This window comes from Plutella xylostella, chromosome 29 (assembly GCF_932276165.1).
Source record: "Plutella xylostella chromosome 29, ilPluXylo3.1, whole genome shotgun sequence".
Lineage (NCBI taxonomy): Eukaryota > Metazoa > Arthropoda > Insecta > Lepidoptera > Plutellidae > Plutella > Plutella xylostella.
In genome coordinates, this window is record NC_064009.1 from 2,894,409 (window position 1) to 2,922,371 (window position 27,963).

General features: G+C 40.5%; 1 protein-coding gene across 1 annotated transcript; it reads left to right on the forward strand.

Moving 5' to 3' along the window:
- The first annotated feature begins 1,128 nt into the window (after positions 1-1,128).
- Positions 1,129-27,963, forward strand: LOC105394920 (sodium-dependent neutral amino acid transporter B(0)AT3). The gene is made up of 6 exons (XM_038117381.2): positions 1,129-2,231; positions 21,170-21,841; positions 22,765-23,126; positions 25,570-25,733; positions 26,192-26,291; positions 27,062-27,963. The coding sequence occupies exons 1-6, from the start codon at positions 1,551-1,553 to the stop codon at positions 27,246-27,248; spliced, it is 2,166 nt and encodes a 721-aa protein (XP_037973309.2). The 5' UTR covers positions 1,129-1,550; the 3' UTR covers positions 27,249-27,963.

A 27,963-nucleotide genomic window follows, 5' to 3' on the forward strand; every position in this document is an offset into this window, starting at 1 on the left:
CACTTCTACGTAATGCCCGTGGTAATACCAACCTATATACGGTGCCTGCATGCATACCTATATACATAGGCAGATACATATTAAACCAACGTAGGATTAGAACTGTGGTGTACCCTCTGAATATGTACTTCTCTCCGAGAGGAGTGTGGGGTAACAGAAATACCGTCTGTAAGCTGGCTCCGAGCCAAGACAGCTGAAAGTGTCAAGGTTCTTTTCCCCCGAACAACCCTTTAACGGCTTTACCCCACTGACCTTAATGAAATGTTTAAAATGTGCGTGGGTCGTAAGACTCGTAAGTACTGAGTGTATATTTGGATTAGCTCATTGTATTTAAGTATCTAGGGAGGCTGTTACGTGCTGTATTTAGAATTTACTTTGATTTAAAGCTTTTAAATAACTACAAATTCCCTTTTGGTATGGCGTGGTGCATCTCTTGATTTTCTTGCTAAAGTTGTACCTAAGTATACTAAGCCAAAAGAGGGTGACTCAGGGGGTCAATATGAACAACTTTTTAATCTACTTACAACTTTTGAAAATGCGTAAAAAAAGGAACAAACGGTTACTCAAAAACTTTTGCCTTTACAACAGCTCTATTCGAAACTATTAATTATGTGCCCCGCCCGGGAATCGAAGGCGGGACCTTCAGCAGTTTTGCAGAGTCAGCGTTAGCGTTATTAACTGTAAGTAAATTCCTAGACCATAGGCTAATCTCAGACCTTTATTATCGTGAACGTTAATTTAATAACACCTGAGACATTAGCTTAAACCTACTGATACTGTTACTCTTCATTGTCTTCATATTTCGATAGACCATTCATAGAGCATCGATATTATGTGGTAGTAAATTATATACCTATTTACTTTCATTAAAAAACATCAGTATGTCTTGTATTATTATGTAGTAGGTACGATAAAAGTGCTCAGGGAACACTTATTTATTTAGAATGTGGATGGATGTGACGTGCTATAATCGCTCACTTCGGGATTACATAACCCAACAATTTTACACAGTACCTTTTTGCAAGCGTATTTGGTCTCAAAAACTATCCCTATACGGTTGGGCCCGCACGGGAAGGCTCCTTGGGATCGAAAGGTTCGATATACGCATGCGCAGTGGGTCGGCTGTTCCCCCCATTTCGGGACGTTTTCCCGCCAGTGTGCACCGCCACCGCCGCGGCAGCCGTCGCCGCCCACACCCTTCCAACACAAATAAAAAAGGGCATCTTTTTGGGCACTCAATAATTATAACAAAAAACTAATCATATAATTTTGAGAGATCTTTAATATTAATGATTAAATAAATAAGAAGTGTTGCCGTGAAAATTGAAACAAGAAAATGAATAGTCAATCGATAGGAATATCATTAAGGTCGGCTTTAAACATAATGAGAGCGGTGTCAATATCATTCACGTGTTACCTATTGACGCTCATATCATGCCACGACGCTGAGGACGACTCGCGCTAAAAGCTCTTCCATCTACACGGAGACAATAAATAGTTACCGAGACAATAATTTAGGATAATTAAATAGACTAAGAAAACGGTGCAAAATGGCGAACACAGCTCACTTGATGCGTAGACAGAGCTCGCGGGACCTCTACGCCCAGCGCAGCATCGACCGAATGGAGATGAAGGAGCTCCGCGGCCGGCTGGTGACCCTCGAGAACGGGCTGCCCTCGGCGCGCGCGCCCATCATGTACGGAGCCACCAACGAGGCCTTCGAGGACACCAGCCCCAACCGCCGCTCCTCCGACACGCCCACCAGCAAGGCCAGTACCGTCGAAGACCGCGCCGCGAAGCCAGAAGGCGTGGAAAGAGAATCCTGGGATAGCAAGCTGACTTTTCTGTTAGCGACCGTCGGCTACGCTGTCGGGCTAGGAAACGTGTGGAGGTTTCCTTACCTAGCGCAAAAAAACGGGGGCGGAGCGTTTCTGATTCCTTACTTCGTCATGTTGGCGATTGAGGGGATCCCGATATTCTACTTGGAGCTGGCGATCGGGCAGCGTCTGCGGAAGGGAGCTATCGGCGTGTGGCACCAGGTGTCGCCGTACCTGGGCGGTATCGGCATCAGCTCGGCCGTGGTGTCGTTCAACGTGGCGTTGTACTACAACTCCATCATCGCGTGGTGCCTGTTCTACTTCGCTCAGAGCTTCCAGGCGGAGCTGCCGTGGGCCGAGTGCCCCAAGAAGTATTTCCCGAACGGATCCTACACCACTGAGCCGGAATGTGCCGTGAGTAACCTATACACTATAGTTTAAAGTTCTCATAGATGGCTTATAGTTTAGTATGTTCATGAAAAGCCCCATTTAATGATCTATCGATAGCACATACTTAGTACGGTGATTTATGTGAAAGCATGCACCTTCTTGATTACATTTTAGGAAATGTAATAGTTACGCGAAACCACATACTCGTAGTAAAACATAAACTTAACTACGAAAAAACTGTGATTGCAATTGCAAGGCATACAGTTTCTCTACGTAAGTATCGAACGTCTGTGTGCTAGAGGTATAAATGTTCTTCAGTGGGGTATAATAGATGACCCTCCTAGAAACGGTCACTTTCATTAATTTCACCGACTTTTATTACGCAACTTGCTTCGATTATTTCCTTTCATGACCGTAAATAGAACAAGATTTCAGCGTTCCTTTGTTATGTTACAATCAAAGTTGGTACACAATCACTTCAGCTATGTCTTTGACGAACGGATTAAGTTATTCGAACTTGGTTGATACTTACATAGTTGATAGATACCAGTAGTTTTTAATACTTTGCCTATATCTAGGCATTGAAATAGCTGCATAGGTTTATAGACTTCGGTCATCATGAAAATCTGTCTAAACTATCTTCTCAGACCAACTAAATGTTGATCTGAGCGTATCTACCTATATATTTTGTAACCACTGACTCAAGAAATGGTGTTGACTGTGAAGCTGTAAATATAATGCTGTAAAATCGGCTTAAATAATTGTACCAATCCGTTTTGCTGTATTATTATCATATCAGTACCTAAGTATCTAAGGAGTATCTAAGATATTATATTTTCTAGCATATAGCAGGTACGCACATGATATGTCCGTAATTACTCCTCATTCAATCATGGCGAACATTGTTGATTCAATTTAGATGATAGTGGGTACGACATGCTTGTTGCATAACAATGCCCGGCCATAGGTAGGTACAGAATATAATACAAAGTTATGTAAAGGCAGTAAGTAGGAACAGTAAAAAAACACTGCGACAAACAAAATTTCCATAGAAAAGCCATGGCAGTAATAAGTACTTACTGTACAACACGTAAGTAGATACATAGATAGAATATTCTTTATGTAAGTACTTCTTACTTCCATGAGAAAAGCCTATTTTATAGTCGTGTCCATATGCATGTATAATAAGAATAGATATACAGATAGGTACTAGTAATTTCCATACTTTAGAAACGTGTGATGTCATTCTAGATCCATTAATCATTCGATATACAAAATGGTGTAGTGGGGCGTCTTGCAGCTACGTCTCTATGTTTCTGCCAGTCGACTCTTTAAGGCTTAAGGGTGGTAGTCACTATCAGCTGCATGCGGCCCACAATCTCTCACCAGTGGCTCCAAGTAGCTGTAGTGCATACAGCGGCCACACTCCGGCAAACCGCGTCGACTCGCGGGCTAAACCTGGTTGAGGGGACCTGATGCTTTAGCAGATGGGTTAATCCGCGGACACCTCCCGCGCTATGCACTAAGTCTGCTTCGGCGAGAAAGGCAACCCACCGCAGATATGCAAGAGGGCATGGCTGTCTCGGCGAGGTAGCAAGGCAAGGTGGATGGCCTAGGGCGACGGTAGAGGGCATTAGCAATCGTCGGCCAGACACATCATCCAAACCTCTCCCCGGTCGTAGCGGTTCTCCGTTCCATCGGATACAGAGAGGGGGGGACGAGTGTGTGCACTTGTGTTTGCGCGTACATCTGTGCACCTTAATATATCCTGCGTACCTGACTGCTTCCATATAAAAGGACTCCGTTTACGTCTGAAAGTCCTGTGGCGATGGACCGAGGTAGAGAGGTCCGGTTTGATGCAAATCGGGCTTTGTCTGAAGTCTGCACACAGGCGGCTCTGGGGGTGTCTATAACGCCGTGGTCGCTTTTGCACTGCATTGGGGTGACAGTGCGAATTCGGCAGCACCCAGAGTGACAGAGCAGCCCTATTCAGGGAGGCCCTGCTCTCTCCACATGGGGAAGGGGCTAGAAAAGGTGCCCTAAAAAAGGCTTACCCCTAAATTCAGGATGGTAGCAACCGCGGCTGCCTCCGCATCAACAAAAATCGCGGTCGAAGTAACAAAAATAAACTGTACCAAAAAAAAACACCGGTTATGACTTTTGGGGCGTGGAATGTGAGGACGCTTCTTGATCGCAATGACAACGCCTGTCCAGAGCGTAAGACCGCTATTGTAGCAAGAGAACTCCGGCGCTTCAACATCGATGTAGCGGCCCTCAGTGAAACACATCTTGCTGATGAGGGGGAGCTTACGGAACACGGCGGGGGTTACACTTTCTTTTGGAAAGGTACCACAGCCGCTGAACCTAGACGGTCAGGCGTTGGATTTGCGATCAAAAATCATCTTGTCAGGAAACTGGGGGAGTTCCCAGTCCATATCTCTGACCGCATCACCACATTACGCTTGCACCTATTAAACAACAACTTCCTTAATATCATCAGTGTCTATGCACCTACGCTGGATAAAGCTGATGATATTAAGGACCAATTCTACGAGGAATTGACACAGTGTCTCAATGGCGTGCGCCCTAGAGACCAAGTCCTTCTCATGGGCGATTTCAATGCCAGAGTAGGACAGGACTACGAGGCATGGCCTGGGGTCTTGGGTAGACACGGAGTCGGTAACATGAACAACAATGGACAGTTGCTGCTGAGTCTTTGTGCCCAGTTTGACCTTGCGATAACGAACACCATGTTCAGACTTCCCGCTAAGCACAAGACTACGTGGATGCACCCAAGATCCAAGCACTGGCACCTGATTGACTACGCTATCGTTAGACGAAGCGACGTTTCCCGTTTCCTGTGTCCAGATAACTCGCGTCATGCGCAGTGCACACTGTTGGACCGACCACCGCCTGGTTGTCACCAAGATGCATATCCGTCTCTCTCCTCCACGAAGGTCTCAGAAAGCGAAATGCTCACGTCTTAACGTAGACAAACTGACCAGTCTTCAAGTGAGAAAGAGTTACAGCGAAGCCTTAGCTAAGAAACTACCGTCACCGCGTGAACAGACAGGTGACATTGATGCTGACTGGAGTGTTTTGACATCTCGTATCCTGGATTCAGCTACTACCGTCTTGGGTCTAAAGGTTCGAAAGAACGAGGATTGGTATGACGAGAACGACGGAATGCTCACAGAAGCGATCGATAAACACCGACACCTGTTGCGGAACCAAAAGGATCGAAATTCGGCGGAAATAAAAGAGAGTAGCCAGGCACTCAGAAGAATATCTCGGGAAACTAAAGATAGGTGGTGGCTCAAAAAAGCCAACTATATCCAGTGGCTTTCTGAAACAAAACAGCTCGGGGAGTTCCACGCCGAGGTACGTAAGCTGGTCGGCACATCGTCTCACATAAAGGTACCATTGCGATCCTTAGATGGGCAACACCTTCTTACAAGTAGAGATGATGTGTTAAACAGATGGGCACAACATTTTGAAACACTGTTGAATGTAGATCGAACAGCCGATCTACGACATATTAGCTTACTGCCGCAACTTCCAGTCTGTGAGAAGCTGAATAGGCCACTGGCACGCGAGGAAGTTGTCCTTGCTATTAAACAGCTCCACAACAAGCGCGCGGTGGGCATCGACTGCATACCAGCGGAGTTGTTGAGGTACGGCGGTGAGGAGTTACACACGCAGGTATGGGAGCTCTTTGTTCGTATGTGGGAGCTGAGGCGAGTCCCAAATGACTTTCTAGTGTCACGCATCAGCACTCTCTACAAGAGCAAGGGCGATCGCTCTGACCATGACTCTTATCGCGGTATCTCTCTTCTCTCAGTCTGTGGAAAAGTCTTTGCCCGAATACTTTTAAACCGCCTTATGACATTATCCGAACAATTCCTGCCAGAAACCCAGTTCGGCTTCCGACCAGACCGAGGGACGTGCGAGGCAATTTTTGCAATCCGCCAACTACAGGAGAAGAGCAGGGAACAGGGTCAAAACCTATACCTTTGCTTCGTAGACCTGGAGAAGGCCTTTGACAGTGTCCCTCGTGAAGCCCTCTGGCTGGTGTTGCAGAAGGTGGGATGCACGGAGGATTTCGTAGAGCTTCTCAGACTACTACATGACAACATGCAATGCTGTGTCACAGTGGATGGCGAGCAGTCAAATTTCTTTCCCGTCACCTGTGGGGTGAAACAAGGTTGTGTTATTGCACCCACACTGTTCGCCATATACTTTGCCGTAGTTGTCCAGGAGGTTCTGCGGAGTTGTTCCCAAGGTGTCCATATAAGGTTCCGCACAGACGGGAAATTGTTCAACCTGGCTAGACTCAAGGCATCTACGAAAGTGTCGTACGCTATGGTTACTGAGGTCATGTATGCAGACGATCTTAGCTTTGCAGCAGATTCCCCAGATGGCCTGCAACAACTAATGACTGCTTTCCACTCTTCGTGCAGTAAATTCGGCCTGAAAGTCAGTGTTAAAAAGACAGAAGTGATGTCCTTGGACATGCACGGTCACGAAACACTGGCAATACATATCGGCGAAGATTTGTTGAAGCAGGTCGATAAATTTCGTTATCTGGGGAGCACTATTTCATCCAAGTGCGACCTTGACGCTGAAATTAACAGTAGGATCGGGGCTGCTGCCGCAGCATTCGGCAAGCTGAGTTCCAGGGTCTTCTGCTCACATGACTTGAGACTGGCCACAAAAATTTCGGTGTACATGGCTATCGTGCTGCCGAATCTGCTGTACTCCTCCGAGACGTGGTGCGTGTATCGTCACCACATTCGCACGCTAGATCGATTCCACCTTAAATGTCTAAGAAGTATTATGAACATCCAATGGTCTGATCGCGTGCGAAACACCGAAGTACTGCGCCGAGCTAATGTTGGTGGCTTGGAGTCGTACCTAATGCGGCGACAACTTCGGTGGTGTGGCCACGTGGCACGTATGGCGGAGGAGCGGGTCGCGAAACGCATCTTGTACTCGGAGCTGAAAGAGGGCAAACGTAAGGTCGGTGGTCAGCTCTTGAGGTACAAGGATGTCCTGAAAAGGCACCTCAAAAGATGCGATATCGAACCCGCACATTGGGAGAGTTTGGCAGCACGACGTCCCGAGTGGAGACGATTGGTGAAGGCTAGGGTGGCTGGTTACGAGGAGCGCCGCAAAAAAGAATTAAATGCAAAGCGTGATGCACTGCGAGACCGGCCACCTGCGGCCATCATCTACAATTATGAACGCGGTGTTCTTACTTGTCCACACTGTGCGAGGAAGTTCACCGCCAAAATTGGCTATATTAGCCATCTTAAGGTGCACCAGCGCCAGAATTAGGTCTTGGCGCTGGTGCGCCTCAGGCGTCACAGTAAGTTAGGAGTCGATGGCAGTCGCCATGGCCGAAATCGGTCGGAAGGTCATCATACAAAATGGTAAAGCTCTGTGATTCTAAAAGTTTTTGGTTCGTAAATGGATTTTGCTTATCAAGGGACAATATTTCGCTACAAATTATAAATTACAAGAGTAGGTATATTTATAAAAATAAAATAATAATCGTTTCGCTTTCTTCCGTCTAATGCAGGTTTCCTCACGATGTTTTCCTTCACCATAAGAGCGATGGTATACCTACATTGTACTTAAATTTAAAGAACTCATTGGATCCGTGCATAGTAAATCGTTATTTAACTGACTTCGAAAAAAGGAGGAGGTTCTCAAATTGTCTAATTGTTTTGTACCAACATCGAACCAATAAACTATACAGCTTAGCTTATGGCTAGGCCAGAGAGGCTATAAGCTTTCCTTGCCATTTCTGCGACATAAATAACCTAATATGTCCGCGAACAACCATTCTAACCATTTTTTCTGCTCTTGACCTTTAAAAGGGCAGCTGGGACCTAGAATATACATTTTATCACAAACATTTTCCAGATGGTAAGATTGCGTCGAGATGCGATTAGGGGTTGACGACAAAGGCGGTCGGGTTCCCGCCCGTCCGCTGCGGGGTTAATGCCGAGGGCAATCTCAGGGGCAGACGGGCACACTTCCAAACATTAAATAAATGGTTTCACGGACCGAAACTTCAAAGCTAAACCACTATCTTTTTGCTCACTCGTCTGAAATATTAGATAAGATCTGTCTAAAAGGTTTCGTTAATGACTTTCTAGAATTACTCAAATAGACTCCTATTATTAAATTCTTCCATTTGTCACCGACGTTTCTACTATTGATTCAATTGAATTGTTCTCGTTTAATTATGTAGGCATTAACGAAGTTACCAGTACTATTAGCTATTGTTCTATTCGACAGAAACCAACAATTGGCAGTTTTAATTAACTCCACCAATATCGTAGTTTTACTAGTACACGTGTGACTTTCTACCTAGTAGAAAATAGCCCGAGACTTACAATGAGCTAAAATCGTAGGAGAGAAAAGCAATGCCACTCAAGCGTTGTAAGTGCGTTACAAGGCGGTAAGTACCGGCGACTCTGAAAAACATTCTACACGATACCTACGTTGCGTTATTTCTACTTCAACTGCCATTGAAGTATTGAAGGTCAAAAGTCGTTGCTCCCACCCTCTGCCTACGCTATTGCAAAGGTTGCAACAGTGGCATCAATTTCCTATCCTGCACTAATTTAGTCGTGACCTATGACCTTTAATTACAAAACATTAAAGCTGATAATCCAGTAAGCTGTTCGGCACGTACCAAACATAGTCAAGCGTATAATTTTACACAAACTGCTTGGAAATTACTGTCTGTGTCTGCAACTCTGTAACAGACGTGAAGCTTGGATTTTAACTCTTATGAAGTTCATATTAAGAACGATCCTTAGAATACTGCGTGGGCAGTCAGCTACGGTCAACCTTGTTTGGGTTTAAAGGAAAATTATTTATAGATAGACTGGGAAAAGGGACGCAATATGCCAGAACGGGATGTATAAATGATATTGGAATAGCGGGACACATCAATATCGAATGCCTACTCGTGCAGGGACCATTGAAAGGGTTTTGCCAACTTGCTTTGAGACTCGGACGTTATAGGTATGAAATGTTATTAGATTGCTACACCTGAAAAAGGTTACTAAGTTGTAAGTGCCTAGTGTTAAGAATATTCACACTTAGTATGCAATAAATCATTTGAATTTGAATTAGATAGAATCTACATCTTGAAAATGTTTATATATTTTCAGAATCATGGCTCCATGTGCTTTTCTACTTAAAATAGAATTGATCGGAAAATTGGAAACAAAACGTATAAGTAAGTAATGTTCAAGCGCAACTAGGACGAGTGCTACAAAATAAAAGGCAAAGAACTTAACATAAAAATGTACTTATTATCGTTCAGTTTTTAAATCTTGGTGAAAAATCTCATCCGAAAACACACAGTTTTCTCATTCTGAATTTATTAAAAGGGTTTTAAATAGCTCTCCACTTACTACATTAAGCAAAACAAGCCATTAAAGAAACCATTAAAACCTAACTTACTTTTCCCAAAAAACATTCGAGTTGGAAACATAAATGAATCTCATGTTTTTTCTGAGTTCCTAAAAACAATATGACGAAGGCCAGCCCTTTTTGACAAAGTATTTAGAGACGAAGTTTTAAGAATTTTGCGAAAGTTACAGCTTCAGAACATTTCATGAAACTTTTTTTATTGGTAAATTGAGTAGAAGCGGAAAATCGAGGCGCGAACGAGCTGTGAAGAACGTTTTTATTGCATTTTCACTGAATGTTCTGATCTGAAAGCCGCGCCATTCGAGTGACGGAGATACCACTTTGATCCGTTGGGTAAGTTTGAAAGACTTGGTACACTCCAATAGGTACGTATTTTTGTTATTTAGTTCTTTATAAACATAAAAGATTACTGTTGGTAAAAATCATTTTGCATGTTACAGCATATTAAAATATTATTGTTTACGAATAAGTACCAGTATCACCATCTGTAAGTAGTATGATGTAGAACTAAGAACTAAGTAGAAGACAACAGATAACCAAACATATTTATTTAATATTAATTAATACAGTATAATGTTGTATGTTTCTACACAGCTGTGCTTCATACAATACCGTTACATACTATATAACAAGACTACGCCGCGCCGTAGCCACCTCGTAGCATGCCTACGCCGCTTCGTAGCCACTTCGTAGCGTGCTACGCCGCGTCGTAGCCTCCTCGTAGCATGCCTACGCCGCGGCGTAGCACGCCTACGTAATCCGTAGCCGTAGTTTCAATTTGTATCGATAGAATTTAAGTTGTGTGTCTCATGTAAGGTTCCATTTAACACGAATATACTTACTGGAGAATGTAAGAAGTACAACACGCTCAAGTTATTTTCGTTAGCGTCGTCAGATAAGCGCTAATGCCATTATCTTGTTATTGTCGAAAGCTAATATCCACTGAAGCTCCTGTTGTTTGCCTGATCGATGAACCTAACTCGATAACGTGTATCGAGCATGTTACGTGTCTTGTATAATAGGATTTTAGCTGATTCTACCAGATTTCATATTTTTAGTTTACGTTAAAGTTTGCTGCCTTTAGTTACTAGCTAATCATTTTTTGAAGTTTATACGATGTTTATTTATACTATGTGATTCCACTTAACTTATGTAAATTCAGATGAATATTGAATATATATAAGTACCCAAACTACCTCTATTCATGTCTTCTCAATATTATTTTATAGTAGATAGGTATTTCCTATCCATGACTGAAAATTTACTTCAAAATGTATGTGGAAACGGTAATTAAATTAAAGCCCAATATTTCCTTGTAACATAATATTTAGTAATTCTCACTTTATTTCCTACACAACAAGGTTCTAATTTCAACGAATACGATCCGGGCTCACCAATATTGTGTCTATAAATGGCACTGAAATACATTTTAATCTAAAATGGACTATATTCCCGGTCGTTAGAAGCTGACATTGGAAAGCAGCGTCCTATGAATGTTGATCACTGCGAGCGTACCGTGCTTTGAATATGAAACATTTTAGTTTTTTTGCTCTAAATGTTAAATAAAAAGTAAATAAAAACCAACTAATGAAAAAATTTGCTCTGCTTAAAAAGTAATAAAAACCAACTGAAAAGGTCAACCATCAGAGTGATTATTTTATTCTATTTTTATACACCTTATACGGAGTGTTGCAAAAATTCGCGAATTTTGAAATTCTGCTTTCAGTTTCGGGCTTAGATATACCAAAGCCCGAAAATGCTGCACATGTAGGTTTCGGCTTAGTATAGCCCTTTTTGCAACACCCTGTATACATTTAGAATAATGAGAATCCGATCTAGTTACTGCTTAGCAACATACATCCTGATCCTCTAATTTTGATAAAAAAAAAAAAAAAATTTAAACTGTTTATTTCAAGAAAATAAGTAATTTTTGAATTACAAGATCCAAGGACTTAATCTACTTACTAGGTGAGATTATAATAGCCTTAGATTGTTACCCTAGAACAGCGTATAAGTAAAAAAAAAAATTATAAATTAACATTATACTTAGTTATAAAAAGTTATTTCAGTAGCAGCGTTAAGTGCAAAAAACAAAAACAATACCAGAAAACAACCTAGTTATGCACCTACACACACCATGCAAGTTAGTATTACGTTGGTAGATGTATGCAGGTACATACGGTAAGTTTAGCTAAGGATTGTACATACATAAATGTTTTAAGTAAACATTTATGTATGTATAAGTAGGTAAGTACAAGTACAAGTACCTAGGAACACTTATTAATTTAGACATCAAGATCCGTCATGACGTAGACAAACATACAAACAACAGAAGAAAGAATGCGTGGAATTCTCTTTCTTTGAGATCTCTGTTGTGAAATAATTTTTCCGTCAACGAAGGGATTTGCTTATTTAAATATTTAGCCATCAAAGAGATGGAATTTTCGTCGATATTTCATTCCTTGCCAATTCATATTCATCTCGAAGTAAATAAAAAAGCAATTTCAAAATACATTTATGCCTCGGAAGTGTGATTTATTTTGTGACATTTTCAGTGGATGGTACAGATTTATTTCAAGAGAATATAGGTGCTTTCTCCATTTTCACCAGAGAATTCGTACTTATGTAATAAAAATAACATGCATAAAATTTTACCTACTTTTGATCTGAAGTGGTTGGGGACCGGTTATGGTCTTAGGACCGCATATCGTTAGGGTAGGGTTAGGACCACAGGCAGGCACATACACAAGTAGTGTAGGACGTCCTTCAGAATGCTGATCCGAAAACAGGTACCCGGTGGTGTAGGGTGTTCAAAAATTCGCGAAAAACTTTTATCATTTTCCATAGAAACTATGTTGGTCACGTGACTTTTTAATATGGAGAATGACTTTTTTTTCGCAAATTTTGATATTCTGATTTCATTTTCGGGCTTAGATATACCATGCTGCACATGTAGGTTTCGGCTTAGTATTACCCTTTTTGCAACAACCTGCAGCTGGAAACGCCCTAGGACAAAGTCATGCGGCGCTCCTTGGGAGAGGAATAATGTCCAGCTATTCTACTAACTTAACAGCTAAGTGGGAAAACATTTCCACTGGTCATGAGCACGAAACCAAATCTCAATATTATCTCCGGTATAGCCAGATTTGAGCCCTCTCCGCCTCTCCATATCTTTGTGTCCCGCCTTCCGTTTCCTCGTACGGTCGAGAACGTTCTTGACTCAATCAGCACAATATCCGGTGAGTCTCGTCCGTTTCCGATTTTCTTCCGACCGGCGTATTGTAAAAATATTTCAAAAGGAACGCTTTGATTGCGCCGCTTACTTAGGGTGGGTTGCATCAACATCCCGGTTATCGTAATAGTTAAGGTTAAACTTAGCAATGACAGAGTCGTTACAGTTAACATTTTACTCCAACGTGTTGCACCATCAAATCGTCGGTCATTGTTAATGTTATTAGGGTTGCTAATCGTTTGAGACATAATTTTCCCCAAAGTTATTGTGGGAAACGTTTTTATGTAAGGCAATACCAAATCTAGCTGTCGGACTGAAGCCGTCACAGAGTACATTGTAGCCGTCATTCTCTGTCAAAGCACTCAAAGTCAACATGTCATAGGACCTAAGTCGTTGTTCCTCCAAATATTGACCAAAAGATTCATATACCAAAAGATCATCAATAAAACCCGCGACAAAGTAGACTCTAATAAGCCTTTATTAAGAGCGGTGGTAGCTCAGTCGGGTAAGCGCCCGCTTCTCACGCCAGAGATGCGGGTTCGATCCCGGCGCTAACATGTACCAATGAGTTCTTTTAACATAAGTACCTACAATGTATACCATCGCTCTTACGGTGAGGAAAACATCGTGAGGAAACCTGCATATCTAGATTTAGCACATCTAGATATGTGAACCCACCAACCCGCAGTGTACCAGCGTGGTGGAGAAATGGTCCAAGCTTTGGAAGGCAGTTTAGCCCTTGGGGATATGCACAAAGGTTCCATTCGAGAGAGCCAGGTGCAGGTACTTACACCCCCAGAAAATAGAATAGAATAGAAGCCTTTATTATTAATTATCTTATTAATTAATTCTTAACAAGTTGAAATTAAAACTAACGATGTAATCTATTAAAATAATAATTTATTGACATCCTTCGATCATGCTCATCATTCCTGTTAACTGCATAGACAGGTTCCTCTTCATCAGATGATGAATCATCATAAAAAACCTAGCTGGTGGTATAGGACAGGGTCTTTATTTTGTTAACATAATATATTATGCAGGTATGCCGTAGCCACTATAATGGGTGCAGTCTTCTTAGTTCTGTCCTTATTTTCATTGATATATTTCTGTATTTGAGTGATTGCAAAATTTCTGAAAACAAGTTTATTCAATTAAAGAGTTACGTAGGTTACTTTGATATTAGATTGCTGCGCTGGACCGGCAACCGGCAGGTAGCCGGTAGTGGCTGGATAAGGAAGGCCGAGGGCACAGTGTTGTTTCGCTCCTTGGAAGAGCCCATGGCTAGAAGTGGACGCTTATTTGGTGGTGAAGATGATCATTACACCTACAACATAATAATAGGTGCACTTACTTCGTCATTGGAGGCAGTAAGAAAGGTTCTAGTTTTAAAGCCAACACACGAGCCACATTTTTGAGACCTGGAACCTGCGAATCAGTTCTCTGAAAGTACACCTTTCTCTTCATATTTCGTAAGTTCCGTACTTACTGCACCTCAATCTCAATTTCTGAGGAACTTGTTTCAAGCGCTATTTCACGTAGAAGCCACATGATAAGAATTATTTAATATTAATATTTGTACGTAATACTGTTATTTTGAGGTTATACAATACGTTTGACAGCTACCTGACTTTAACAAAAGCAGTAACCGGCCAACATTGGGTGGTTATGGTTATCGTTAAAGTTATGACGTCATTTTAACCATAGTTGAATGGTGCAACCAATTTTTCGCTTAACCGATGCTTTGACAGATGATGTGACGTTTGTAATAGTTAAAGTTAAATGGTGCAACGCACCCTTAGGGTGGGTTGCATCAACATCCCGGTTATCGTAATAGTTAAGGTTAAACTTAGCAATGACAGAGTCGTTACAGTTAACATTTTACTGCAACGTGTTGCACCATCAAATCGTCGGTCATTGTTAATGTTATTAGGGTTGCTATTCGTTTGAGACATAATTATCCCCAAAGTTATTGTGGGAAACGTTTTTATGTAAGGCAATACCAAATCTAGCTGTCGGACTGAAGCCGTCACAGAGTACATTGTAGCCGTCATTCTCTGTCAAAGCACTCAAAGTCAACATGTCATAGGAACTAAGTCTGTTGTTCCTCCAAATATTGACCAAAAGAATATCATCAATAAAACCCGCGACAAAGTAGACTCTAATAAGCCTTTATTAAGAGCGGTGGTAGCTCAGTCGGGTAAGCGCCCGCTTCTCACGCCAGAGATGCGGGTCCGATCCCGGCGCTGACATGTGCCAATGAGTTCTTTTAACATAAGTACAATGTATACCATCGCTCTTACGGTGAGGAAAACATATCTAGATTTAGCACATCTAGATATGTGAACCCACCAACCCGCAGTGTACCAGCGTAGTGGAGAAATGGTCCAAGCTTTGGAAGGCAGTTTAGACCTTGGGGATATGCACAAAGGTTCCATTCGAGAGAGCCAGGTGCAGGTACTTACACCCCCAGAGAATAGAATAGAAGCCTTTATTGTTAATTATCTTATTAATTAATTCTTAACAAGTTGAAATAAAAACTAACGATGTAATCTATTAAAATAATTATTTATTGACATCCTTCGATTATGCTCATCATTCCTGTTAACTGCATAGACAGGTTCCTCTTCATCAGATGATGAATCATCATAAAAAACCTAGCTGGTGGTACAGCACAGGGTCTTTATTTTTTTTACATAATGTATTATGCAGCTATGCCGTAGCCACAATAATGGGCTGCACTCTTCTTAGTTCTGTCCTTATTTTCATTGATATATTTCTGTATTTGAGTGATTGCAAAATTTCTGAAAACAAGGTAAAAAGAGTAAACTCAATTAAAGAGTTACGTAGGTTACTTTGATATTAGATTGCTGCGCTGGACCGGCAACCGGCAGGTAGCCGGTAGTGGCTGGATAAGGAAGGCCGAGGGCACAGTGTTGTTTCGCTCCTTGGAAGAGCCCATGGCTAGAAGTGGACGCTTATTTGGTGGTGAAGATGATCATTACACCTACAACATAATAATAGGTGCACTTACTTCGTCGTTGGAGGCAGTAAGAAAGGTTCTAGTTTTAAAGCCAACACACGAGCCACATTTTTGAGACCTGGAACCTGCGAATCAGTTCTCTGAAAGTACAACTTTCTCTTCATATTTCGTAAGTTCCGTACTTACTCCACCTCAATCTCAATTTCTGAGGAACTTTTTTCAAGCGCTTTTTCACGTAGAAGCGACATGATAAGAATTATTGAATATTAATATTTGTACGTAATACTGTTACTTTGAGGTTATACAACGGGTTTGACAGCTACCTGACTTTAACTTTAACAGTAACCGGCCAACATGGGGTGGTTATGGTTATCGTTAAAGTTATGACGTCATTTTAACCATAGTTGAATGGTGCAACCAATTTTTCGCTTAACCGATGCTTTGACAGACGATGTGACGTTTGTAATAGTTAAAGTTAAATGGTGCAACGCACCCTTAGACTCGTTTTTTTAATCAGACCAAGATGATAATGATGAGATTTTTAGGAATAATATTAATAATTTTTGCGTTTCGTTGGCTTTGGCTACTTACATTTTGTATCTTTTATTACATATTCTTGACAATATGTATTTCCAAAATACACTCACCGGCAATGAAAACTCTCAAAATTCCGACACCAAAAGAACCCAATTTTTTCAAAGACTTAATTAAAAAAATTAACAAAATATTATCGTTTTTCGTTGGTAATATCCTGATGATCTGTTAAATGTACTTTAATGTTGCAGAAGGCGTTATTAAGCTAGCCTTTTTTTCAGTGGAACCATTTCATTGCCCGTGAGTTTATTTTTTTACCAATGCATGCAGCATTTACCATATAGGTAGTTACTAAATTTTAAATACGCATTCTTGTACAAAACCTTACCTACAATATAATCTTATCTTGGGGAACTTAACAACAAGTTTCAAGCCGTGGCTGACAATATGATAATACTGTATGGTAATGAATGAGTCAAAGTTTGATAGTTTCAAATAATGAAGTCTAAAGTTATGATCTTATACCGTCCTTCGATACTGATAATGAGATTTGTGGGGTGCAGGGGCGTATTTACCCTAGGGCTAAAAGGGCTACAGCCCGGGGCGGCAGGCGGCGAAGGGCGCCCCAGGGGCGGCCGGTAGGCCGCCCTTGGGCTTTAGGTTGGCGGATTAAAAAAGTATTGATCGTATTCACGTAAAAAAAAAGGTTTTTTCTGGATAGACGAGTACACTTTAGAACGTTTATAAATAAACTTGTGCAGGGCGACAGACATTTTTTTTTCTTTAGATTTCCTTCAAAAAATACCGAAGCGGAAAAATATTAGACTATTCCACCGGTTCAGAAAAGAACAAGGGCGGCTTTTATACTTTAAATTAAATTTCTTAAGACTTGAAATCAACATGTGGAAAGATGACTCAGGGCGGTTCTAGGCTTACGTTCTAAAATATTGTTCTGTACTTTTTTAATCCGCCAACCTAAAGCCCAGGGGCGGCAGGCAGCGAAGGGCGGCCCAGGGGCGGCCGGCAGGCAGGCAATGTCTATGGTTTTGGTAAGAGGGTATCTTAAAAAGTTGAACAGCCAAAAAAATGGGCATCACCGTTTTCGTTATATCTTTTGAAATATCGTAATTAATTTATACCACTGGAAAGCTAAGATTCCAAAGAACAGATTTAAATGAAGATTAAGAGATTAGATTTCAAAGAACAGTATGACATTGTGGGGGTAAGAGGGGGGCTATCGCCATTTTGAGATCATTTTGCCGACCCAGATTTGTAATCAGTGTAACTTTTGACACGGATAAAGTATTGATGTAGGTTTTAATCGTGAGCTGTAGTCAAAATCTATCGACTACAATAAAAAAAATACTAAAAAATACCAAAAATGAAAAAAAACGGTTTAAAGTATTGAAAAACAAGTGCGTATTTTTAAATCCGCCTATTACGATATTAAAAACTCAAGTAGAAATTGAAATTCAATGGATTGTTAGAACGCCTATTTCAAGGAGAATCGAATGGTATACAGAGTGCTTGCAACAACCTGTAGATAGCTGAGTGAAACGATGCAATACAAACCTAACCGGTATTTCCCTAACGGTAAAGAGCGTAAAAGCCATTACATCTCCAAGCTTTAGGAAATAGCTTGGAGAGCCGAGCGTAGCGAGTCAATCCTAACCTTACCGGCATTTTCTAAACCCTAAAAAGCGAAGCGAGGCCACATAAACCAACCCTGCATTTCCTTAACCCTTGAGAGCCGAGCGAAGCGAGGCAATACAAACTTAACCGTAAAGAGCCGAGCGAAGGGAGGCCATACACTTCAACCCAGCATTCCCCAAAGCCTAACCTTATTGGCATTTCCTTAACCCTAAAGAACCGAGCGAAGCGAGGCCATTCAAACCAACCCTGTATATCCTAAAACCTAGAGAGACGAGCGAAGCGAGGCAGCGTAAACATAACCAGGATTCCCTAAAGTGTAAAGTGCCGAGCGAAGCGATGCCATACATTCCAACCCTGCATACCCTCATGTTTTGACAACCGAGCGAAGCGAGGCAATACAAAGTTAACCGGTATTTTCTAAACCGTAAAGAGCCGAGTGAAGCGAAGCCATACATCTCATGCCAGCATTCCCTAAAGCCTAACCTTATCGGCATTTTCTAAACTCTAAAGAGCCGAGCGAAGCGAGGTCATACATACTTAACTGGAATTTCCTCAACAATAAAGAACCGAGCGAAGCGAGGCCATTCATCTCAATCCAGCATTCTCTAAAGCCTAACCTTATCGGCATTTTCTAAATCCTAAAGAGCCGAGCGAAGCGAGGTCATTCACACCAACCCCGTATTTCTAAAACCTAGAGTGACGAGCGAAGCGAGGTAGCGCAAACCTAACTGGGATTCCCTAAAGTGTAAAAAGTCGAGCGAAGCGAGGCCATACATCTCAATACTGCTTACTAGGGAATGCAATCTCGTCTCGCCGAGATCTCGATCTCGAGATACGAGATCGAGAAATGCAGCGTGACGACGTGTTTTTCATGCAAAATATGTGTTTTTTGACAAGCCATTTTCAGACAAACTAACTTGCCTTTCCGTACCTTGATAACTTCATCTTCTACTTTAAACTTATTGTATTTGATTAATACGATCTCAAAACATTTATTTCAAACTTGTGAAGTTAAATTTTTGTTTTTATTTATTAACAGTAATGTTGTATTACTCTTAATTATTGAAACTAAAGCAATACTTAATATAGATCATTATTTTGTTACCAATATTGTATGAATTTGAACTTATTAGCTACAGTAGGGACTTATAGTAATTAGGTATAGACATAAACAAATGTTATTAGAGTTAGAGAAAAATAATAAGTACTCTGCTGTTTATTTTTAAAAGAAACTTACATTATTTTAATAACTAACAACGAAGTTACTATTTAATTACAAATCATGTCAGTTACTAGTTCCTAATACAAGCATTTGCATAATGTTTTTATTCACATTCTCCCAATCTCGCGAGATCTCGCTAGGTGGAAATCTCGTACGAGATTGCATTCCCTACGGCCTACTGCATACCCTGAAGCTTAGAAAATAGACTGAAGCGAAGAAATAACGAAATTGCGAAGCGTATACAGTAAAACTATAAAGTCGTGAAAACGGAAGTGGATTCTAACTAATTGTTAAAGACCGTATGAAACTATTATATTTATTTAAGGACAAATCCGTTAAAAAGCCATTATCAATCGGTATTTTATTTTTAAAACATATGTACATAGGTAAGTAAATATCTGATGATTTTGCTAAAAAGTCTCAGCAAAATCACACTCTTTATTGTCATGACTTTATAGTTGGACTGTAATTCTTAGAACTGCAGTGCAGAACGCTCATTTTCAGTTTTAAAAAGAATAAAAAACTATTTAAGATCGAGTCTTATCAAAGAATGGCTGAATAATTTGGCAATTTTTAACATTGAAGCTGATTTAACTAATAAAATTGATTACGTACCTAATGATGTAATAATCAAGTTGTTACAAATTTTGTACACAGAAAAAAAAAATGAAAAATATACATTTTTGTTTTCTTTTATTGCTTGATGGGGCGGAAAACTACAGGAGCCCAGGGCGCGCAATTTTTAAATACGCCCCTGGTGGGGTGGTTATACCTACGACGATAGATATACGACTATAGAATCTTAACAATAAGCAAGGATTATTTTATGTAGGTACTTTAATATTTCTGTTAAATTACAGGAGAAAACTATAGGTATGTATCCAACCGCTTGCCACAAACGTGCAAGAAACGAGTGCTTAGCCTTTGTTCCAAGCTTTGTGACAGTAGAAAGAATTTTTGCAGAAAGCTCAAAGAATAGGTATTGTGTTTATGTGTATATTTACGTAAGTTGTAGACGAACACAGCAACGAAGCATTCTTATTGTATATGTAACACTTAGCTACATATAGAGGTCTTAAATATTGTAGGATTGTAGCTTAAGGATTAGCTTTCAATACATCTTCGAACTAAGATTATCTTGGTTCCACATACATATAAACAGGGTTTGTGTTAGAAAATCCCATTTGGTTTCCAAAACAAATTACCTTTAACGATCGCTATTTTATCACCGGGGATAAATCGCTAGGGAATTTTTATACAAAATGCGTAGGCTGATTTTATTTATACGTATATTTTAACGTACGACGGATATAGCCTAGGGACCACTTTTTCGAGTCAATTCGAGATTTCGCCAATACCCTATTGAGCTAAAATTTTAGGATGTGTGTTAGTTTTTATTTTTAACTGTATTTAACTGTACGAAACTAAATGGATTTTAAACCAAACTTTATTCTTCCTACCTTTACTATAATATTATGTAGTTTCCAATTCACTCGGGAGCTAGGCTGGTTGACCTGAAATTAAGGGGATATGTAAAAAGGTTCCACTCGAGAGAGCCACGTACAAGAACTTCACCCCCTGTCAGAATAGAATAGAATAAAATACACTCACAGGCAATGAAAAAGTTCCACTCACAAAATGCTGACACCAAACCCAATTTTTTCAAACATTCAATTTAAAATTTGAATTAAGTATTTTCGTTTTGGGTGGTGATATTCTGATTCTCTGTTATATGTAGGTTCTTCAATGTAGCAGAAGGCGTCATTACGCTAGTCTTTTCCGTTTAGGAGTAAATTGGTGCTTTTCTTAGTGGAACCTTTTTATTGCCCGTGACTGTAGTATCGATTCTCAGCGCGACTAAACCCTCCACATCCTTGTTGCAGGTGAGCAGCCCCACGCAGTACTTCTGGTACCGCACCACATTGCAGATCTCCGAGGACATCAACTACCCCGAGACCTTCAACTACAAGATCGCCATGGCGCTGGTGGTGGCCTGGATCCTCGTCTACATGTGCATGATCAAGGGCATCGCCTCCTCCGGCAAGGTGGTCTATGTCACGGCCACCTTCCCCTACATCGTGCTCGTCATCTTCTTCTTCAGAGGGATAACCCTCAAAGGCATGGGCGACGGTTTAGCTCACTTATTCACCCCCAAGTGGCACACAATCCTCGACCCGGTCGTCTGGCTTGAAGCCGGAACGCAGATATTCTTCTCCCTCGGCTTAGCGTTCGGCGGTCTCATAGCGTTCTCCTCCTACAACCCTGTCGACAACAACTGCTACAGAGACGCCATAATGGTCTCCATGACGAACTGTTTAACATCAATGTTCGCTGGGATAGTGGTGTTCTCGATCATAGGGTTCAAAGCCACGATGGTGTATGAGAAATGCCTGGAGGAGCGAAACGCGACGCTTCTGGCGGTGTTCGGGTCGTCGTACCGCTCGCTGGTGCTGCCTGAAGCGGGGGAACAAGTGGACGTGAACCTCCACGGCAACTGGACCAAGATCATTATGCCGCTGCTGCCGGAGTGTGATCTACAGAAGGAGTTGGATAATGTGAGTGATGAATTTGTTTACTAGCTCTTTGTTTGCACTGAAGCCTCGTATAGTGCCACAAACTTATCTGTTCCGGTGACAGCTCACGTAAATGTGTAATATTTCTTCATTTTATAAGATTTTAAGTTTGCCAGTAGTGGTAATTCGCTCTTGCGGTGTTAATAAACCCATCTTATCTTTTACAATATACAATTCATTAGTAAGTAATGAGATATGGATCAATTTAGTTCGCTCTCACCGGAACAGATAAGTTTGTCGCACTGTACAAAGTACAATCGATCATTATCTATGAAAATGACCAAAATTGATTTAGTCGTTACATAGTACGAAAGTGTGTAGGTTTTTGAGACGATAGATTAGAAAGTGACTTAATTAAGCCGCTATAGAAATACTAGGCAGATACAGAAAAATCCACGTTCGAAGCAAAACTAGCAGGAAAAGCTAGGCACAATAGTAAAATAAGCTGGAGAGTTAGATATATTTCTGACAGAGTTGTAAAACACCAAGATTCCCGAACCTTTTAATATAAATATGCGAGGAGGAAATGGGAATTTTATATGGCAGATTCTTTATTCGATATTCTCGCGCTCGCACTTCTCGGAAATCTAATTGAACGGGGAAAACAATTTATGAAAACAGTGAGACTTCACACTTCACTGAGGCTGTAATTGGCAATAAAATATTTTGGTTAAATGATTGTAAGAGATATTTCATTTATCGAATTCAATGAATACTTATATTTCAATAAAACAGTCCTTAGGTTAGCACATCCGGATGTGCACCAACGCGCAGTGAACCAGCGTTGTGCGTTTAGACCTTTGGCTTTGGGATATGGGGTTTCATTCAAGACAGCCAGGTACTTACATCGCCACAGATAATAGAGTAGTCCTTAGATGAGTAAACTATCGTATCCTCCTTTCCAGACTGCCTCAGGCACCGGCCTAGCCTTCATCATCTTCACGGAAGCTATCAACCAGTTCCCCGGGGCGCAATTCTGGTCGGTGCTATTCTTCCTGATGCTGTTCACCCTCGGAATAGACTCCCAGTTCGGGACCTTGGAAGGAGTCGTCACCTCTATAGTGGACATGAAGTTATTTCCGAACTTGAGGAAGGAGTATTTGACCGGAGGTCTATGCCTGATGTGCTGCGTGTTGTCTATGGCCTTCGCTCACGGCGCGGGAAGCTATATTTTTCTGCTGTTTGACATGTACAGTGGCAATTTCCCACTTCTGATTATTGCGTTGATGGAGTGCATTGGGATCTCTTACGTCTACGGTGTTAAAAGGTGAGTGAATTCATAAGTAATATCTATCTATTAATAGATAGTAGGTTAAAATCACGGTATACAATTTAGTCTAAAAGTTTTTCAACTGGGGACGCAGTCGTAGACACTAGACAAGACAGCTGAAATTCTTAAAAAAATATGTTCTAATCTGTTAAAGCAATAATATAAAGATATATAAAATTTTATTAAATTATGTATCCATTTTAGGAACGAGCTATCCTTCGCTTATAGCTCCTATCCTTTCACGATACAAAAAGCTCTAAACTGCAGTGCTAGGAAAATCTCTTACAGAGTATGAAATCTTAATCTCAAAGAATCTCGCTCCACGGCTAAATCGAGCAGGCTCCGACCGACGGCAGATGGTGTCTATCAGATATTCATAAGCGCATAAAATGTTCCATGGATGAAACACAATATCCTGGAAACGTGAAAGCTGAAGAATATAAAGTTGTGTAGAAAAAACCTTAATATTGGGATGTTTTAAATTACTTAATTTACTTATGTATTTAACTATAGCGATAATGTGCTCGTATTTAACGATCCCTTTAAAATTAACTTCTTTCATTTGTTGGTTACTAACGAAATATAAATATTTTGACTGCAAAATCCTCCTTTATTTGTGAATACAGAACCGAGCCTGTTAACGATAACGTATAGGAACGAATGCCAATAAAAAGACAATGTATTTTTAACGAGCAACAAACAGATGAAACTGGATACTGCGAATTATCACGAGCACCAGGAGAGTACTCTAGCTTAACAAAAAACGAACAAACGAGAACTAAAATGCAATCGGAAAAAGTACTTTTAATACAACAGAGATACAGTCGTGGTTAGCGCAAAGGCGCCCCAAAACTTCGATTTACAAATGCTAAAGTGACCCCTATGGACCGCCTTTATGGACGGGCGGAGGATATTATCGTAAAATCATGTTCTTAAACGAGAGATAAATTATTTAATTTACCTAGTAGTACCTACTCATATTTTTCTTAATTGCCGTAGGAATAAGTGTGGTTTAGAATCGATGAGAATATTGTTAGTAGCGTTAAGCATTAGATATAGGTACCTACCTATCTAATGCTTAACACTAGATATAGGTATCTAAAATCGAATATGCCACCAAGGGGCTTTCCGGTCACTGGGCAGATGGGACGCGTTGACCTCACGCTTTTGATATCCTAACCAATTCAATTTCCCTCCATAAATCACTCTAGGTATGGGCGTAAGACGTGACAATATACCCACCTTATTCTCAGATCCATATAATGTTATTTACATATGTATAAGGGCTGATTTTTCAATAGTCGTGTAGTATTATCTGAGGAATAAAATTGTTGCTGTTGCATCTGAATGTTTGTATAACAGTGACAGCAACAATTTTATTCTTCAGACAACACTTATCTGACTATTGAAAAATCAGCCCTAAGTATATAATACTACATTATATACTTAGAGAGAGCTTCGTACATTAATTTTATTAGAAGGAATAGATTTTTTCATGTAGAAAAGACTTATCTATTTTCGGTCTGACCTAACCGAATTGGGTAAATAGATATTTCCTAATAAGAAAATATCCAGTCGTATTTAGGTATCACAAGCTTTTATTCAACACAAAAGGTTCTTATCTTCGAGAGGATCACAAACAAGAACCTTAGTATTGATGTTGAAATGGATTTGATCAAGGGTATTAGTGCCCTCTGAGGCATAAGCTGTCCTGACATATTTTCTGTCGCCCAAAACCTAACATTCGTGGATTAATCTTGGAAGCTGGAACACTAATTACTTAGTAACAAAACAACGAGTCTCAGAGATATTACTGAAAGCGTGGGAGGATGATTTGTAGGAGCTATAACGTATCTATAGTTAGGCCTCTAGATGTATCAACTACTGGCAACTACTTTTGTAAGCCGTCTTTGTTGATTGCGAAACAAATAATGATTCTCTACGAAGTTTTTAGTTTGTGTAGAAAAGACTTTGAGAATCTTCGAATCAGAACTAAGCAATTTCATTTAGACAGGAAATTAAATCAAAGTTTTTAATTTTTAATACCCTGTATAGTTTACAGTAAAAGACCAGACTTTACAGGATAGTCAATAGTGAAAACAAAGGCAGGTCTTCCAAATTGGAGTCTTACAATATACATGCATTGTAAATGACCCCACTGTTTTCACATATTTTTTAAGGTAACGACACTTCTGTGCTTCTACCGAGTAGTGATAGAAGCAAGTGTTATATGAAAAAAACAATGACGATTGGAAAAAACAATTCGATATGGTTCAATTTCTTATGATTTGTATTTAGAACAACATTACGGTGGTGGGGTTACCAAAAAAAATATTATGTGAACTACACCACAGTGTGGTTTAGTGGTGTCGTTTATAATACATGTTCCAATAATCCTTCCAAAACAATACGTTCAAACTCCACTCACCCGTCATTCCAGGTTCGCGGACGACATAGAGCTGATGACGGGTCAGCGGCCGGGCATCTACTGGCTGATCTGCTGGAAGTACCTGTCGCCCCTCGCCATGATCTCCATCCTGGTGGCCTCGTTCATAGAGATCGCTGTGGACGGCTCTGGCTATGACGCGTGGATACCCTCGGAAGGTATTGTGTTTGTTGCTTGACGTAGTCTTTTGTTGTGTTCGAGAACCTTTGTACCCTAAACCACTATCTTAGACTTATAAGTTTATAAAACATGCGTTACTCCATTAGAAATTATACTCACGCGGTCTTACCAAAACTATTTTTCAGCCACACTAATTATTGTTCCAAATGAAGCAACAACTCCAGATTTTCATTAAAATACACTCACGAGTCACGAGCAATGAAAAAGTTCACTCCCACAATGTCTACTTGTGGAATTTGATAAAAATATTGATGTTTGTAGTTGGTAATATTCTTTTGCTTCAATAAGTATTGCAGACGGCGTCATTACCTTGTAGTTTTTATCGTTTCGGAGTGATTTGGTGTTATTGTCACTGCAACTTTTTCATTGCTCGTAAGAGTCGTAAGTGAGTGTATTAATAAATAAATATGCTTATAACCCCGGTTTCCGTTTCCAGGAGACACGGAGAAGAAGTCGTGGCCGGCGTGGTCGGTGATCCTGATGCTGGTGCTGATCCTGGCCTCCGTGCTGTGGATCCCGGGCGTCGCCATCGCTAGGTGAGCACATCATCATCATCAGCCAATAATCACCCACTGCTGGACATAGGCCTCTACCAAGGTCGTCAGTCCAGCGGGCAGGAGGGCGTCCTCGAGAACGACCGGATCGCAGTGTGACGCATTAAAACATAAGTACTTTTAAATGAACAGTCGTATCGGTAACATATTAACTACTACGTAACTTATTACGTACGTAAGTAACTACTTTGCGTCATTGACTCATAAATAGCAAAAGTAAATTTCAGTTTCCATTGATTACGAAGTTACCGCTGCCGTACACATACCTATACGTATAAAGGTGCCCTTAGAGCTAGATTCAATGTAGGCCGACGTAACTGTAACTTCATTTACAGTGTGGGTTTAACTTTGAAGGGTCGCAAAGTTCTGTTTGCTCTACTCGCCACAGGGTTAGAGTTTCAGAGTTAGTTTCTCCTATCGATATTTGTCAGTGACTAGCATATGTGCTTGTTATTAATTGCGTGCTCGCTTTGTGAATGGAACTTTAGGTATTCGGTAACACAGCTACGTAATCAAAGTTCTACATTCAATAATTATGACAAAATGAGCGGATAACATAGATTTCGAATTTTGAAAGCTAATAAATCATTTTTTTGTCTCAAAACATTAATTCTGGAATCTGTAATTCCAACTATAAGTTTATTTAAGCTTACATAACACCCCAAATTTTCACAACGCCAAACAACCAGGGAACCCTGACCATAAACAACATTACCTACGTCCTTGTAAAAACCCATCTCCCGTCTCCGCAGATACTTCGGCATCCCCATAGTAGAGGACGAGGAGCGAGCGTGGTTCCCGGCCGATGACCTCCGTGACTTCCACGGCATAGAGCCGCGAGCAGTATCCAAGGCAGAGACACTGCTGTTCTGCACCCGGCCCGATGGAAGCGAGGGCTGCTGCTGGCCCGGCTGCTGCGAAACCGACGACGAGGAGTAAGGAGGTCGCGATTAAAAAGTATAAACTGGTACGGAACTCTTCGCAGGAACCGGAACTTTTTGTTGGTTGCCAATCTTCGCGGTTGAAACCTTTTTGGAGACCGCGTGTGAGTCTATTTTCAAAAATGGAACGGGGATAAAGAATCATTTGTTTTTGTTCAGTTTTCGCTAAGTTATTTCAAATTTAAAGGAAGAACGATTTTTTTCTTTCTTTTCGCAGTGGAAAGACTGATGAAGAGAGATCAAGTAGTTTTTGTTACATGTTACCAGCGAAACAGAAGTTATTATGCGAATCTCTAGAGGCAGTTAGTTACAGTCAGAGGATTTAACTAAGTATCAATAATGTAGAGTCCGATTTCTATTACTACTGAGCCCAAAAAGAGACATAATATGACAATAAATAATAGATGAATGAATTGACTAAGTCACATCCGAGATTTATATTTATCTCGTCTACTTGTAGGCTATAGGAAAAATAAGATATTGATGAATGATAGAAAAACATTTTTGATTATATCCAAGCTTTCATAATCAGCTTTTTGTAGAGGAAAAGCTATGTATATTCGTTGAAATTTGTAACGATGACTGTACTGGTCATAAGAATATAGAAATAATACTACTGTACAAAACATATTGATTTTACATATCTTGAATTGAAACAGTAAATATCATTAAAAAAACTAATTGTGAAATTGTTGCAAAATAAGTAGTTTTTA